We start from the raw sequence: 15,637 nt of genomic DNA on the forward strand, positions 1-15,637 counted from the left end.
CTGTTGTTGGTGGCTGAAGGCTAAATCCTCATGCACAGCAGAATAAAGAGGTTGTGTGAAGGAACTGCCAAGCCTCAGGTACGCTTTTCTCTTGTGTTTTTTTCTAGATGAGGAATCTGACAGTGGATGGACATTTTGGGACATGGTCACAGTGGAAACCTTGCACCCACACTGACGGGGCCAGTGTCGGCTCCTGCCTCTGCAGGACGCGCGTGTGTGACAGTCCTGCTCCTCAGTGTGGAGGATGGCTGTGTGAAGGGCCAACCATGGAGATTGCCAACTGTTCCAGGTATGCAAGACAATTTCAGGTTCTATCATTTGTGGTTTAAAAAATTTCAACTTAATCAGAATAAAGCCTACCCTTTGAAATCTCCCCTTAAATCTACTGATCCTGTTCTATGCATGAAAGGGCAAATGGGACATTAGAAAGTTTCTCTCAGACTTTGTAGGAGAGAGAATGAGTCAGAGAGCACAGAGTCATTTCAAATGCTGTGTACCAAATAATGTTGTCCTCAGATAATTTTAACAAAAGCTCTGAAAGAAAAAAAATCAGTGTTAGATAATATCCAAAGTATGATACTTTTTCTCAGTTCTGTAATTCATACAAGTTTCTTTTCTGGAAGTTAGAATGCCTTTCTTTTTGGGGGGGTCTCATATTACCATTGTAGTCCCCCATTCTGCCCTGGAAAAATGTTCCATTGTATCTTTTAGTTGTATCACAATAGTGACAGCAAGTTCTGTTTTCAGTCTGTATAGAGCTCTTTAGCCACTCTTTTGTCTTCTTCGGGAACTTGACGACTCCCAGAGCAAATCAGTGAGAGCTGATCATTTCAAAGAGACTCAGAACATTATGTATTTGGAACTGCATCAGAAGTTCATGTTTAAAACATTTTACACATATATTATACATACTTTAACTGCAAGATTAAACATATACTGGTGCATGCTGCTTATTTTCAGTGATTCTTTCTGTTTTTTTTCTTTTTTTTCAACATCACAATCACTTCATGATAGTGAATAAAACTGATTACATTTCTGCACAAGGTAACTGCAGGCTGTGTAAGTGAAAATAGTCTATTTTAGGAGAATTACTAAAAATCTAATAATATGTAGCATCAGGTCAGGAGAATGATAGAAAAGATAAACATGCTGTGTGATACTGAACAATCAAACAACAGCTGTCAGGTTTAGAAGAGAATTTGGAATGTGATTTGGGACTGCATTTGCATTCTACCTTTGGCATTATTACACTACTCTTTTAACGTCTTACTTCTATTAACACTGCTATATTAGTAAGGCAATGTTTTAACTTTTGCTTCTATGATTAAACATCAGAAGATCAATACAGGTTAGTTTTATTTTTCTCTATTTTTGCTTGTGTTCTACCAGTACAAAAACTGCAAATAACTAGCCATTTAAAGCTTTGGATAAAACTGAAGTACTTTTTTTTTTTTTTGCCTAGTGCAGGATATGGAATTTCTTTTCAGAATTTTGGTCTGTAATATTTTTTCTAGGGTTTTGTTTTTTTGTTATTTTTTGTCGGGGGGGTGGGGAAAGGGGGGGGCAAGTGGGAGTCCTTTCCAAAATTGCACATATGCAAGGTACATACAAGTGTGTGAACTCTCTTAGCTTTTTTGTTAAATTGCAGGCAAGGTATTGACATCTTATCAGAATAACCTGAAATTGAAATTGAGAACGAACTGAAAATTAGAACTAATTGAAATTAAGAACTAATGCATTTTAATGCTTACTTTAGTGGCATAGAGTCATTTAGGCTGGAAAAGACACTTCAGGTCAAGTCCAACCATTAATAAACACTGCCTAGTCCACCACTAAACCATATCCCCAAGTACAACATTTGCAAGACTTTTAATACCTCCAGGGATGGTGACTCCACCACTTCCCTGGACAGCATGCTCCAATGCTTTACAACACTTTTGGCGAAGGAATTTTTCCTAGCATCCAATCTAAATCTCTCCTGACACAACATGATGCCATTTCCTCTCATTCTGTCCCTTGTTAAAATCAAGAGATCAATGCCTGGGAGGAGAAACCAACCCCCACCTCATTACAGTCTCCTTTCAGGTAGCTGTAGAGAGCAATATGATGTCATTTAAGCCTCCTTTTCCTCCAGGCTTTAATCACTTTCAGACAAGGTGGCAAAATTTGACATTTTAATCTCCTTGAAAGTGATATGTAATTTAAATTTAGCTTCAGAACATTGTTCTAGGAGTTTGCATATGTAGTTTGCCCAGAAAAAAGTGACCAAAAGCAACTAAATATCTTCATGTCTTTGTAATTCTTATATAAGGAGGTACTTTTAGCAGTTGCTAAAAGCAAAAGCAAATTCATTGCAAAGCACAGAATATGGAATATCATAGCACCTTTATTTTGGTTCAGTAGTCTTGAAGAAATGGGACACAGTGCAGTAATAATGACTTCTACAGAAATATTAGTAAGCCAGATTCTGCTGTCAGTCACACCTAATCAGCCATTCGCTATGTATAACAGATGACAGAGCCTGAGCTTTTTATTCTACCAGAAATGGAGGCTGGACACCATGGACTTCTTGGTCACCTTGTAGCACCACTTGTGGAATAGGCTTTCAAGTTCGCCAGCGTTCCTGCAGCAATCCAACCCCTCGGCATGGAGGACGCGTCTGCGTGGGACAGAATCGTGAGGAGAGGTGAGTTATCTTTTTCCTATGGTCTGTTTGAATTTCTTCTGTGCAGTTGTATTCCAAAGGACATTTTCTCCTTTATTTGCCTTGGTTTTCCCTTCCCTTTCACTCTCTCTTTAACTTCACTGCTGTACAGTACAGTATTCCCATTAATAAGGCTGTGGGTCTGCAGCAGATCTTTCATCATCTGCTTCGCTTCATTCCTCCTGAGCCACCTGAGAGCTCCTGGCAGTGCCAGACAATTGGGCTGAAGCAACGTGCTTCTGTCCCTTGAGACCCTGAAAATTGATTCTCCTTGAAAATTGATTGCACTGTGTTTGAATTGTAACTTATCCAGCCTCAAGACCTGGAATTCAGAACAAAACATAATAAGGTCACAGCACTATGTTACTGATGCTGTGAGTTCATATTTTCTGTTGTAAATAAATTAAGCATTTCTATAACATAGAAGGAGGTTTCAAGGGCTTTGTTTTCTATTCAATAAATATAATACACCTTGAACTCAAATATCTTTAGTAAGGTTTCAAGCTTGGTGGGGTTTTTTTAATTGTTTGTATGTATTTTTTAACCCCTGAGCAGATCAAGTTAGCTCAGATTTTGATTTCACCAGATGTTTTGGCACCAGACTAAGTATTTTGTCACTAGCTCAGAATGTCAAGTTCAAGCCTTTCATTCTATTTTACATGCACCCTAATTACATTTCTAATTTATGTGGACCCTACATGCATCTCTAATTTTTGTATTTGCAGTTTTAACAGGAATGAAATATTTCTTTAAATCAAGCTAGAATATATTCAGATAAACTGCCACTCTTCCGTGCATTATGTTGTTTCCAGAGGAATACCAGAAAGCTAGATGGCAGAAGACTAGCATTGGTGTGAAAATCTGGAGTCCTGTAGCCATCCATTCCAAGAGCTGTATGCGGATGTTTCCTTCCAATATGCACTTACAGCTTACTTCAGTGTTTCTTTATGGATGATGTAGTATCCTGTATTGCTGTTGGATGTAAACTAAAGTCAGTAACCTTTATGAAGAGTTTCAGTGAGGCATTTAATTAAACACCAACTCCAGCATTTCTTCAGATTAAGAGGTTCATTGAAGCAAGGTTGCATCACACATTTACGTATTAATGGATCACCGGGGACCTGGTCTTTCTAACTCCTAGATGTAAAGGATCAGTATCACAGAACGTGTGAACATTTCTTGCTGTTTCAAGGCCATGAATATTTACCGTTTCATTCTGGAGGAGAGGATTTTGTTCTTCTGTAAATTGCTTTCTGAAAATAGGTTGCCCAACCAGAAAGCCATCACCATCAAACGTAGACTGTATCTGCTGTTATTTAGCTCTGTCCCAGCATGAATAACAGTTATTGATTTTGAGAGGGCAGTCCAGGGCAGGACACAACAAGATTAAACATAGAAAAAAAATAATAGTTCAGTTTGGAGAGACTTTGGAGTGATGGACTGTAGATGGTTATAGTAATTGTTCATTTTAGTTAAACATGGAATAAAAGTTTGATAAGAAATAAAGAAAACCTTGAGAAATACTTTCTTAATTATATGAGCATTGCAACGATGGGTGCACTGTAAAAGCAGTTACAAACTGGAAAGTTACTTATGATGAGTTGAAATAATAGCAGTCCAGAAGGATTGGATTTTAGTATGCAAAAGTTCTGAAGGAACAATAAGCTTATGTTGCTTTGCCTTTGTAGCCTGCAGCCTATTTGTCCTTTCTATCTCCATCCAGTTCAGCAGCAACCTGGGATGAATGTGCCTGTGAGTTTACTGCGGGATGCCTTTTGCTCTCTGAGTTCTTCTGTCACTGTTTCCTGTCTCTTTGAATGACCCTTCACTCCCAATAGCCTTCACCTTTCTCACTCATAGCTTGCTCACATTTAACCTTCCTCCCTCTTCCTTGGTTTTGTTTGTTTTCCGTGCTATGTCCTGATAGTTTTAATTATTTTTAAGTGCCTTTAATTTTTTTCCAGAGGGTGTGGTAAGTTAGGAAATTTTGTCAAATAATTTGTGAAGCAGCTAGAGGAATGAGGCATCAGTTATTTGCCAGGATTTTTGTCAGTGTTAAGCCAAAGTACTTGGATAAATCTTTTCAGAGCTGTAAAAAGCAGAAGGTCCTGGGATATTTGCCAGCCAGGGCCCATCCCATAACCTGCAGGAGGGGAGCAGGGCAAGCCTGGAGATTGCAACCAGACCCAACCAAGAGTCTAGATCCTAGTGACATCATGACAATGAGAGAAGTCTGAAGTTCAGGTAGGAAGCTAAACCACAGGCCAGGGTTAAGATCAGGTTAAATAGAGTTCCTTGGCTCATTGTTGTGGGTGGAGGACCCAGGGGAAGCTAGTTGGGGCCATTAGAGTCTTATGAGTGTCCTCTTGGCTTTACCAGCTTGTGGAGAGTTTTGAGCTGTGAGGGCAATGGAGTACCACATTTACAGTAGTATTATTTCACTCTTTCACTTCCATTGAGTTATATCAGCACCAAATCGAAGTAATTCCTTTGAGCCCATAACATTTAGGCAGGCTGAACAAATATTACATGTGGTAACTCCTGAGAAACACTTACTATTTTTGTATCCAAAGTGCCAAAAAGCAACTTCTCAGATTTTCTTATTTAAATCAACCAATGTTTATAAATAGCCTAGCAGTTTACTTTTTTGATGACCCAGCTCATATGTAAAATGAAAATATATTTTGTATTAGTAAAAATTTGAATTAGTTGGTTTACACATTGAGTGCATTTGTCTTTGTAAATGTGCATACTCTAATCACCTTCACATGTTCGGGATATAAATATAGGATTCAGTTTCCACAGCCATCTGTGTGCCAAACTTTGAAACAGCTTTTCAACAAACAGTGATTTCAGTAGAAATCCAGTACATAACTCCATAGAAAGCAAATACAAAAAAAGGCAGCGTATATCTAAAGTAAGTTTACTTTCAGATGTGGATCCATATTCAGCTTGAGAGTATTTGTTCATGTGTTAAGAGCTAAATGTTTGTCTGGGATATATTTGTTTTACCTCATGAAAGCCATGATCCTATCATGGCTAATGTATCAGGCAGCTCTGTGCTTGCTGGCCATTCCCTTGAAATCAATGGCAATATTTGCCAATTTAAAGCATTGAAGATAGGTTAAACTGTTTCATGCTCTGCTGTTAAAGGGGTGCATGAGAAGGGGGGGAAAGCAGCTGAGAGATAACAGCAAATACTTCTATTACAAAGAAGTTCCCCTTGTAGAAGTAGGTCAAAAGTACAGCTGATGTGCATGTAGACAGAATATGGAGATGGAGTAAAAATAACATTGCAACAAAATTTGCTAATAAAAGAATAATTTTGTAGTTAAGACTCCAGATGGAAGACATCTTGATAATTCCTTAGGGGCTTAATTTTTCTGATTTTTCCTGTATAAGAAATATTCACTGAAGCTGCTGGAAATTCTCTAGGTCTTAGTTTATAGAGTCTGTAGTATCCTGTCGTGACATTATCCTGGGGTGAGAATGTTTGTCCTTTCTGTGGAAGATGCTGGAGATATGGCCTCATTAAGTCCACTGGTCTCCCTCCTCTCTGTGCAGAAATAAGGGACATTAAAATGTGAATTCCTTGCTTTCAGTGGATGTACTTATCTTTTATTACACAGGAAAGAATAGAAAAAAAACCATGGCAATTAGAAAAGTAAATTGGCTGCAGACAAGGAGTAAATGTTTGAAAGCCCTGGACATTTTGGCGTGTATAAAACAATTAGAAGCAGGACATATTGTTGCATTATTTTGTACATGGTTCTCAGCAAACATTCAGCTTTTGGGCTTGTTTCCATGAGAAAGAGGAGCTGCTGAGAGTCAAGTGCCTGCTCTGTGTAGCGCTGCTTGTTTCTGAGCAGTGTGAACAAGCCCAGTCCACTTCAGCAGAGCAGCTTAAACACCACAAGGCTTTAGGCTTGCTTGCAATCCCATGGATGTCTTGTCTTCTGGAAGTGTCTGTTCCCAGCCTCCTTGCTTTCTCTACTCCCTCTCTTCCACAGAAGCCCTTGGGACCACATGCCACCTTCCACAGTCTCTTGGATGGGTATTTCTGTCAGTGTAACAGTCTCAATCCAGCAGGGCATGTGCATGTCATGTGCCTGCCTTCAGTTAAAGGAATCTGGCATTCCCATCAGGGTCGGTATAGTCTGTGCATCCCAGTAAATCACCAGCTGGTAATCAAAATACCCACAACAGAACAGTGCATTGCACAGGAAGGGGCACACAGGGATGAAGCTTAGTTTGTTTTTCTTAAACACATGGTAGTAGTATAACATAGTTCAAAATTACAAAATGTTTGTTTAAATAACATCTCTCTGTGGAATAAAAAGGGCATACTTGTAATTGTTGTGCAGTTAGCCCATAATACTAAGTGCTGGATAGCAGCACTGAAATAATTTAATAAATTGATGTCTTACTAAAGATTGAGATCTTTATAGAAACAAGAATAGTAATGTTAGTTGCAATGAAGTTGTAGTTGTAAAATTTGCTGTAGGCACTAATAGCTGTGGACACAACTGAACAGAGGATGTTCACCCTTCACCCAGTATGACAATTCCTTTATTAGGGCATTTGAACTTGGGCTTACTTCAAGGGAAATGTGAAGGGTCACTGTACAAAACGCACATTTCTCTCGGCTGTTCTCCATTCTGACCTTCCTGCAGTTAGGTTAGGGGAGAGGGCAGTGCTTTCACAGATTCAAGTTTCTTGCATTGCATGTTTTGTTGAATTACTGTAAAACGTTAGCCCTGTGGGTCCTGAGAACAAAATTAAGAGGGGAAGAAAGAGCAAAAGGGAAAAAGGGTTGCTGAGTGACTTGAAATGCAGCCAAGAACAGATATAATGAAACTTGGCACAAAGCCCCATGCTGTAGCACAGTTCTCAAAGATCGATTGCAGGGATGTCTCTAGCTGTGAAAACATACCTGATGTTTCCAGAGGCTGGCTGGTTGAAATGAAAATAAGATTCTACTTGTATGCTGTGTTGGTTTTTTGTTTGTTCCCTTTTGTTTTTATTTTTTTGTGACTTCTTGAAAAAAAGGAAAAATTGACAGTGTTGACTATTAAAAAAAAAACAACAAAACTGTTTCCTAAATTGAAGTAGTTTGCATAGAGATTTTAGGGCATCTTTTCAGCTGCATCTTTAATTAGTGTTGGATAACAGAATTGCCAGCCCTTTGAAGTGCTTACTGTGAAGGGTCACTGTTATTAGGTTTCTTTTCTGTCTCCTGCTGCAGTGAGAGAGTGGGAGGTCAGGCACATAGAAACTAAAAGAGCCCCTGCATAGTGGCATGACTGTCCTTGAAGTGAAATCTGTCATACCTAACTTCAGGGATTCACGAGAGTGAATGTTTATGTGTGAGTCAGGTGTCTGAACTTCCACTGTGGTCTGTAGAAATTTTGTCAGTACAGGCTGTGGAGAGCAGTAATTTGTGTCCTTCTGCTCTATATTCCTTAACTTCTTCAAATCAATCATTCTAGTATCTCTAGTTTGTATTGACAAGATTTCCATTGCCTTTAATGGCCGCTTTGATGTCTGTCTCCCATGTAGCATTTATAGTCCAAGAAAATCAATCTGTACATTGAGGGGTATATTTAAATGACCTTTGCTTTAGGGTGACATAAATCATATTTTTAACTGGGCTGTTTCTTTCCATGAGCTTTTGCTCAAGTTAGATGACTACTTCATTTTTAGATGGTTAAACGGTAGATGCCTTTATTTTAAGGCAAGACAAGTTCCTTAATTTTACTTCTGTATGGCTAAATATAGGTAATTTTCAACTTCATGGCAGATTTGCTTCAGCCTCAGTGTATCTCCCAAATTAACTTAACACATCTTCATTAAGAACTGAAATTATGCAAAGTTTGTACTAATTTGACTAAATAAATGCTGATGTTACATCTATATTTTATTGACCATACATTCTCAATAAATTATCTAGAACAAACTATCACACACATTCACATAAATAACTGCATGTGACAAAGAAAGTGTGCAGTTGGCATTCTAGGGGAAGAGAAGAATATTGAGGCACAGAACATTCCTATGTATCTTTAATATAATGTGAACTGTAATGTGTTTACCTAAATCATGCACTGAAGAATTCTGACACCAGATTCATAAATATTGACAGTTTGGGCATTTTTTCCTCAGTTTCCAGAGGAAAGGTCAATACAAGCTGTGAATAATTTTCTTAACTCTACAGAAGCAGAAAACTAAATGTTACTCCCCTATTAACCTCACTCCCAATCTTTAGATTTTGATGGAGTTGCCCAGACCTAGGGACAAAGTTTGAATTTTAGGGTCTGGCATATGCAATAAATCTACTTTTGTATGTTACCTAACACCACCAACATTATTTTTTTGCCCTCCACAGTGTTCCAAATGATCAAATTCCTTATAATGAAGGGTAGTGAAGAATTAGATCTTGTCGATACTGGGGCTTTCTGAATCCAAGCAAAAAATCTGTTGTGGTTATTCTTGTTGAAAATGACAACTGTTCATACTGTCATTTCTCTTTTTGTAGAAAATGAATAACTGGAGTATTAGAGTCAGTTTTGACTATAGAAGAATGCCAAGAGATGAAAACTTGTTAGAAGGGCAAGAAGACACTGGATTTTGGATAAATGGTGTAAAAACTGAGGAAATACTGTATCAGATTGATTTGTTCATTCAGGACAGTCAGTGTTGTAACAAGAGCTACCCAGATGCACCCATAAAATATCAGGGAATTTCTTTAGAGTTGTCTGTTTCCTGACTATGCTGTGTGTTTACTTTATATAAGTAAGAGCTTGGACTCTTAGAGAGCCCGAGCCACACTGGCTGATGGCCCAAATCCTTTGGACCTGTGTAGACCTTCCTTAAAAAGCAGCATATGCTATGGCTAGAATTAATGGATGGCACACTCAAAAAATCAGGCATCTAAGGCTTCTACCAAAGTTGAAAAAACTCAGCTGAAGTTGGGACCTTCCCATATTCCTTCTGAATGTATTGTTACAAAAATGACAACTCAATAGTGCTTCCCTCAAGAACCTACTATGTCTCTGAATCAGTTTGCAGCCTACAGGAAAATCTTTCAAAGATTATAATAGCTAAAAACACCCTTTAAAAGATAAAGTAGTAGCATTATAAACAAGTGCAGTTCTTTATGCCTAGAATCAATGTTGTAGCTTTTATATTGTCCATAGAAGCAGCAATGCTATGAAAAGCAAGTGTAGCTATCGGAAGATGAGAGAGATAGATCCTAATCAATTCTTAGCTGGAGACTGATAAAAGACTGCCTGCGTGAATGTTTGCCTTCTGTTTGGTTGACTGCCACAGAGGCATAGCCACAACTGGTTTCAATAAAGTAGTTTGCAATCTTGCTTACGTGACCACAGTACAATCGCGTGGCTGCATCACATGGAATGTTTAAAGTCACTGAATAAAGCAAACAAATGCTCCACCCACACAACTGCAACCTAAAAAAAACCCACTCAAATGTTTAGACACTCTGTGCAGTGTTGCAACTGTTAGTGAGGTGCTTAATGAGCAAGGAGAAGCCCTTTGTATAAAATATTCCCCTGTACAAATATGTATCTAAATTATGCAAATGAGGGAGGTTCTGGGGGAGGTTTTGTCCTGATAATAAATAGATTCTTTGCCTCTTTACTTCTCTTCTCACAGGTACTGCAATGAGCATTTGTTGTGCCCCCCTCATATGTTTTGGACAGGCTGGGGGCCATGGGAGCGCTGCACAGCTCAGTGTGGAGGAGGGATCCAGGCACGGCGCAGGACTTGTGAAAATGGCCCTGACTGTCCTGGCTGCAGTGTGGTGAGCAATTTTCAGCTTTCTCTTCATCAAATATCTATGGCCATGTGCCACAGATGTCTCTATGTCATCATAGAATCATAAAATCATTTAAGTTTGAAAGGACCTCTAAGGTTATCAGGTCCAACCATTAACCCAGCTCTGACAACTCCTCCATTGAACCATGTTCCCCAGTGCCTCATCTATGTGTGTTTTAAATGCCTGCAGGGATGGTGACTCTGACACTTCTCTGGGCAGTCTGTTCCAGTGCCTGATAACCCTTTCAGTGCAGAAATTTTTCCTAGTATCCAATCTAAACCTCCTCTGGCGAAACTTGAAGTTATTTCCACCTGTCCTAACACTAATGCTCTATAAATGCCCATAAAGCATCTGTGTATGTCTATAAGCTCTACCCCTAACATGAGTCACCAGACTGTTTTTGTGTCTGTGTTGCTTGTGTGTGCTGAAATCCACACAGTTTATCAATCAGAAATATATATCATTCGGCTTTTTCACAGTATCATCTAGAATTTAAGCTTCTTGAAGTGAGATTGGTGCAGATGTAGATGTGTTGTGTTGTTGCAGGTTTAGAGTGGTTTTTTTTATTTTTATCATGACAGTGCATAGGAACCCTAGCTATGAGCCCAGAACTCCAGTGTACCATGTTCTGTACAGCAGAGAAAAAGCTAAGTTTCACGTCTAAATACATAAGGAGCCAATCAGTGAATGCATGGAAGCACCAGGACAGTGCTGAGGTGATATTGGATAGCAGTGATCTCGGCACAGCAGCAGCCTAGCAGCTGGCAGGCTTCGAATTTACAGTGGGATGATTTGAATGAGTAGAAGTGCTTTATTGATACCCAGTTTATTAAGAGAAACACATGGAAAAACATGTAGGGGATTTTTCTTATATTTGAACAAATAGAGGTGGGGAGGTAGAGAGGTAGAAGAATTTTTTTTCTTTTTACTATTAAACCAATTTTTATATGTCTTAATTTCAGAGAGGCCTAATTCTGAGGTTTGTCATAATCTGTGGTCTGTATGTTAGATCGGCAGTAATTCAGTACAAAAAAAGGGATAATTTATTACCTTTTTCTAATTTGAAGGTTTTGTGCATTTTCCCAGGATTTGTTTGCTTTTTAAAATGTATTCTGATGATAGAATTGCATTGTGAGTAGATTAAAAACATCCAAGAGACTTGTTCTTTTATTTCAGTTAAACTTTAAGAATTAACCCAATAAATTAGAATTCTATCAAGTTTTCCAAAATATTTGTCTCTTCTCATGGTACACCAAAAAAGCAGACATATGGTCTGGATCTAGTGTTAAACCTTCCTGACTCTCACTAAAAAGAGCACAATATGATGGTTTTCTCCCTCACTTGTTCCTATTTATCATATAATAATATTTGTGAAATATAGCGGCATTTTATTTTGCAGAGGATCTTCCCATGGTCTTAAATCAAAAATATGTGGCTCTAATTTGCTTGGAAAGCTCTATGAGGAAAGTAGGAAAACCTTTCGTGTAAAAATTTCTTATTATAACCAATTTGAGATTAATGGTACTGGGGTTTGTAATTTATTAACAGTCTAGCACATACTCTGCTGCACCACGGAATAGTTACCAGTTCAGTGGAAATGTGGAAATGTTCTGGAGATTTTTTATTAATTAGAAAAGTATTGTGTTGATGATTTCAAGCTTTGGAGTACGTAGTTGTTTTGCTAAAACTTGCCACCAATGGAAACCGATCCAGTGTAGAAATCCTCCATAAACTCTGGTGTTCTTGCAAGACAAAGTATATGTGTATAAATTATACTGTGGTATAAAGTCTATGTTCTGTTTAAGTTTCACTGAATTTGAACCTTTGCATTACTTGTCTTGATTCAGAGGCTTTGCAGCCATAGCAGGGCATAGTCACTGAGTGAAGCTGGAGAAAAAGTACTTTATTTCTTCTCAGAGTTTGTTTCATTAGTCTAAGAAGGTGAAATCAGAAATATTTTTATGCCTTCTTTTAATTGTTGAATGGTTTAAATATTTTTATAATAAATTCTTATGAATGGGGAGCACAAATATGAAGCTTGTTGGATGTTCTTCTGCTTCAACCAGATTTTTAGTTTTATTGTAGTAGGTATGTATTTTTCCAAACAGTTAGAATTATGAATTTTTACCATCATGAATAAAGGAGAAGTTAATGTGTCTTCTTACTACTATTTTCCATTCTTTACTGGTTATAGTGATACTCAGCTTAAGTTGCACAAGATATTTAGTAAATTTAGTTTCTTTCAAAAAACTTTTATCCTGAATATCTCTGAATACTTGAGAATCTAAAAAATCTTGGGAAGTGTTGTAGTGAAAGTGTTAGTAATCTATACTATCTACTGTTTGTTTTGTCTGGAGTAAATATGTTGTGAGCCAAACATTTACCACTTGAATTAAAGGCATAGTTGGGAGTAGACTCAGGGACTTAAAGTGCCTGGTTCTCTCAACCATTAAATGATAGCTTTAAACTATAAAGAGACACTCCAGGTTTCTGGTTTACCTTCTTCAGTGAGGATGAACTCTGGGAAACCTTCACAACATTTGAGCAGCATGAGTTGCAGCTGAATAGTTCAGGGTCTGTGGCCTGTGGAGAGGAGAAGAAAAAATGGTAGAGGACTGGAGAACTTATACTTAAGAAGATATAGTAACTATGTTAGGCTTCATTTTGTCTTGAAATGAAATTTTTGATGCATCAGAGTTGTAGGATGGATGAAATGCTGTCTTGAGACCCCTTTCAACTGTGCTAGTTCTTTTTTTTTAGAACTTCATTTTTAGGGAATTGGGGGAAAAAAACAACAACAGCAGCTGTTTTTATAAGACTTAAGAAAGAGAGTCTTACAGTATATTTGCCAGCAGTATCAGGGGACCAGATTTAATTTTTTAGGAGAACCTACTTCTTCTGTTTTCCCATCTGAACCCTGGCTGTGAGACTGCAGTATAGCCAATCCTAATCTATTTTCCTGTCCTTATTTTGCAGCTTTTACCATATTAATGGCTATTGTCGGTGTCCACCCAATGATTGATACCACACGATTTTTAATGAACAGTGTTTCTTCCTTTTAGTTTGATTGTATTTCTCCTAGGCTGCAATATCACAGCAGGCAGCTACTGCCTGTGCTTGTCTTTTTGAATGTTTCTCATCAGTTGGTTCCTTGACTTTATCTGCCTTACAGCAGATAACAGCCAAGCCGCTTGAATATTTTTTATCAGAACTCAGTATAGTTCCCTACTGTTATTTCCAACTTATTTTATAAAATAATAATGATAAATCTTTTGATGCATATAAATATTCCACAGAGAGAAAACCGTGATGGTATCTTAAAGATGCATCTGTTGCTTAAATGCACTCAATACATGAAAATGGATGGCCAGAGACTTAGGACTGAAGGTGTTTTCACTGAATATAGAAAACCATAAATCAATGCGATACAGGAGAATTAGACCACAGAGACTCATAAAGGGCAAAAAGATGAAGTTCGAAATCAAAATCTGGAGTCATAAGGACCTGTCAAAGTCTTTAAGTTAATCAAAGCTACTAAAGAGTGCTTAAAATTGCCTAATAAGAGATAGAACCATCACAACCAAATTTAAGAGCAGCTAAAGTCTGGTAATAGAAAGCTTAAGCATATCACAAAACAGGTATTAATCTCATGTATGCAGGTGATACAGGCACTAGAGAAGGAATTGTGGAATTCTCTGGACTGTGCTAACGTGACTCAAAGGACAAACATCAGATTTTACAGCATACTCAGATAAGCTATATGTTTCCTTCAGAAAATGCTTCTTTTCCCTTGAGAAGCATAATCTCACTTGAATTTGTCTCAGGCCAGTAATAAAAGAATAACTTTTTAAACTAATTATTAATAGAATGAGGAATTTAGTTTGAGGCTGAAGTTAGATGACATGCTCTATGTGTATATTTGTCTATGATGTTCTTGTTTCAGTCATACTAACATAAACATTAATCTTAGTTTTTGTACTGGGTGACTGCTAAATGGTATATACTTTTCACATACCAGAACATAGTATGCTGTGTTTTGCTGAAGAAAAAAAACGAAACAAAACAAAACCCAAAAAACCAAAAACAAAACGAAGCAAAACAAAAGCCCAAAAAACAAAAAACACAAAGAAACCCCCCCCCCAAAAAAAACAAAAAAAAAAAAAAAGAGAAATTTTATCTGTTTCTTAGAAAATAATAGCTATTTTGGGGGTGTTTTTTTGTCTTGTGGTTTTGTTGGTTTTTGTCGTTTGGTATTTTTTTTTAATTATTAGTATTATTGTTTCAACATTCTGGAATTGTTCTGAACACAGAACTTTTTTCAGAAAATGTATTTGTATTCCAGCGCTTTTGTAATGAAAGAGGATGAAAAAAAGGAAAAAAAAGTCAGATTTTTTTTCTTTCATCAATTTTTTTAAGAAAATTTGAAGATGAAGGGTTTTCAGAAGTACTTTGTCCATTGGAGAGAACAGTCTGCTTTTTTTACTTGCCATCTCACAAAATAAGTTTGAAATTTATAGTCCAGAAAAGTGACCAGAAAATAAAATTGTTATTATGATTTTATAGTTTCCATTTGACTTAAGAGAAATAATCTATTGCAGAACCAGAAAACAATCTCACAAGCATGATTTATAAGAAATTGTGCTATTTATATGATGTCCTGCCTACTTCCTGTTCATTCCCTTTTTCAATCCTTTTTTCTTCTGTAATGCAAACTTTATAGGGTATTAACTGTTTTTATGTTTTAAAAGTTTAACAAAGTAGAACCTCTCTTCTTTTGTTGCTGCACATTCTACTGCAATTTTAAGCAATAACAAGTTACTTAAAGAGGGTAAAGCCAAAAAAACCCAAAATCATAAGAAATAGTTTCAGAAAATGCTTAAACATCTTGATCAATGGTACAAATCTGCTTACCTTGGTCAGTAAAGTGAGTTACCAGCTTGGCATTCATGGTCAAGGCAAATGTGAAATATGAACTAGTTGAACTGATGTGCATATATATCCAAATGTGAGCTGTTTAAGGTGGTATTTGGGCACACATCCAGCAATCATTTTTCTGTTTCATTTATTTAATTTTGAAAAAGAGGCTAAACTGTAAG

The 15,637-nt window shown here is 37.3% G+C and overlaps 1 protein-coding gene across 2 annotated transcripts in view; it reads left to right on the forward strand.

Moving 5' to 3' along the window:
- SEMA5A (semaphorin 5A) overlaps window positions 1-15,637 on the forward strand; it is a 313,297-nt gene that overhangs the window by 234,717 nt on the left and 62,943 nt on the right. For both annotated transcript variants that reach the window (XM_031062762.1, XM_031062763.1), the window contains 3 exons: window positions 108-289; window positions 2,543-2,686; window positions 10,379-10,526. In XM_031062762.1, the coding sequence (XP_030918622.1) occupies window positions 108-289; window positions 2,543-2,686; window positions 10,379-10,526 (474 nt within the window). The remainder of the gene's footprint in view (window positions 1-107; window positions 290-2,542; window positions 2,687-10,378; window positions 10,527-15,637) is intronic.

Source organism: Geospiza fortis, unplaced genomic scaffold, assembly GCF_000277835.1.
Source record: "Geospiza fortis unplaced genomic scaffold, GeoFor_1.0 scaffold64, whole genome shotgun sequence".
NCBI lineage: Eukaryota > Metazoa > Chordata > Aves > Passeriformes > Thraupidae > Geospiza > Geospiza fortis.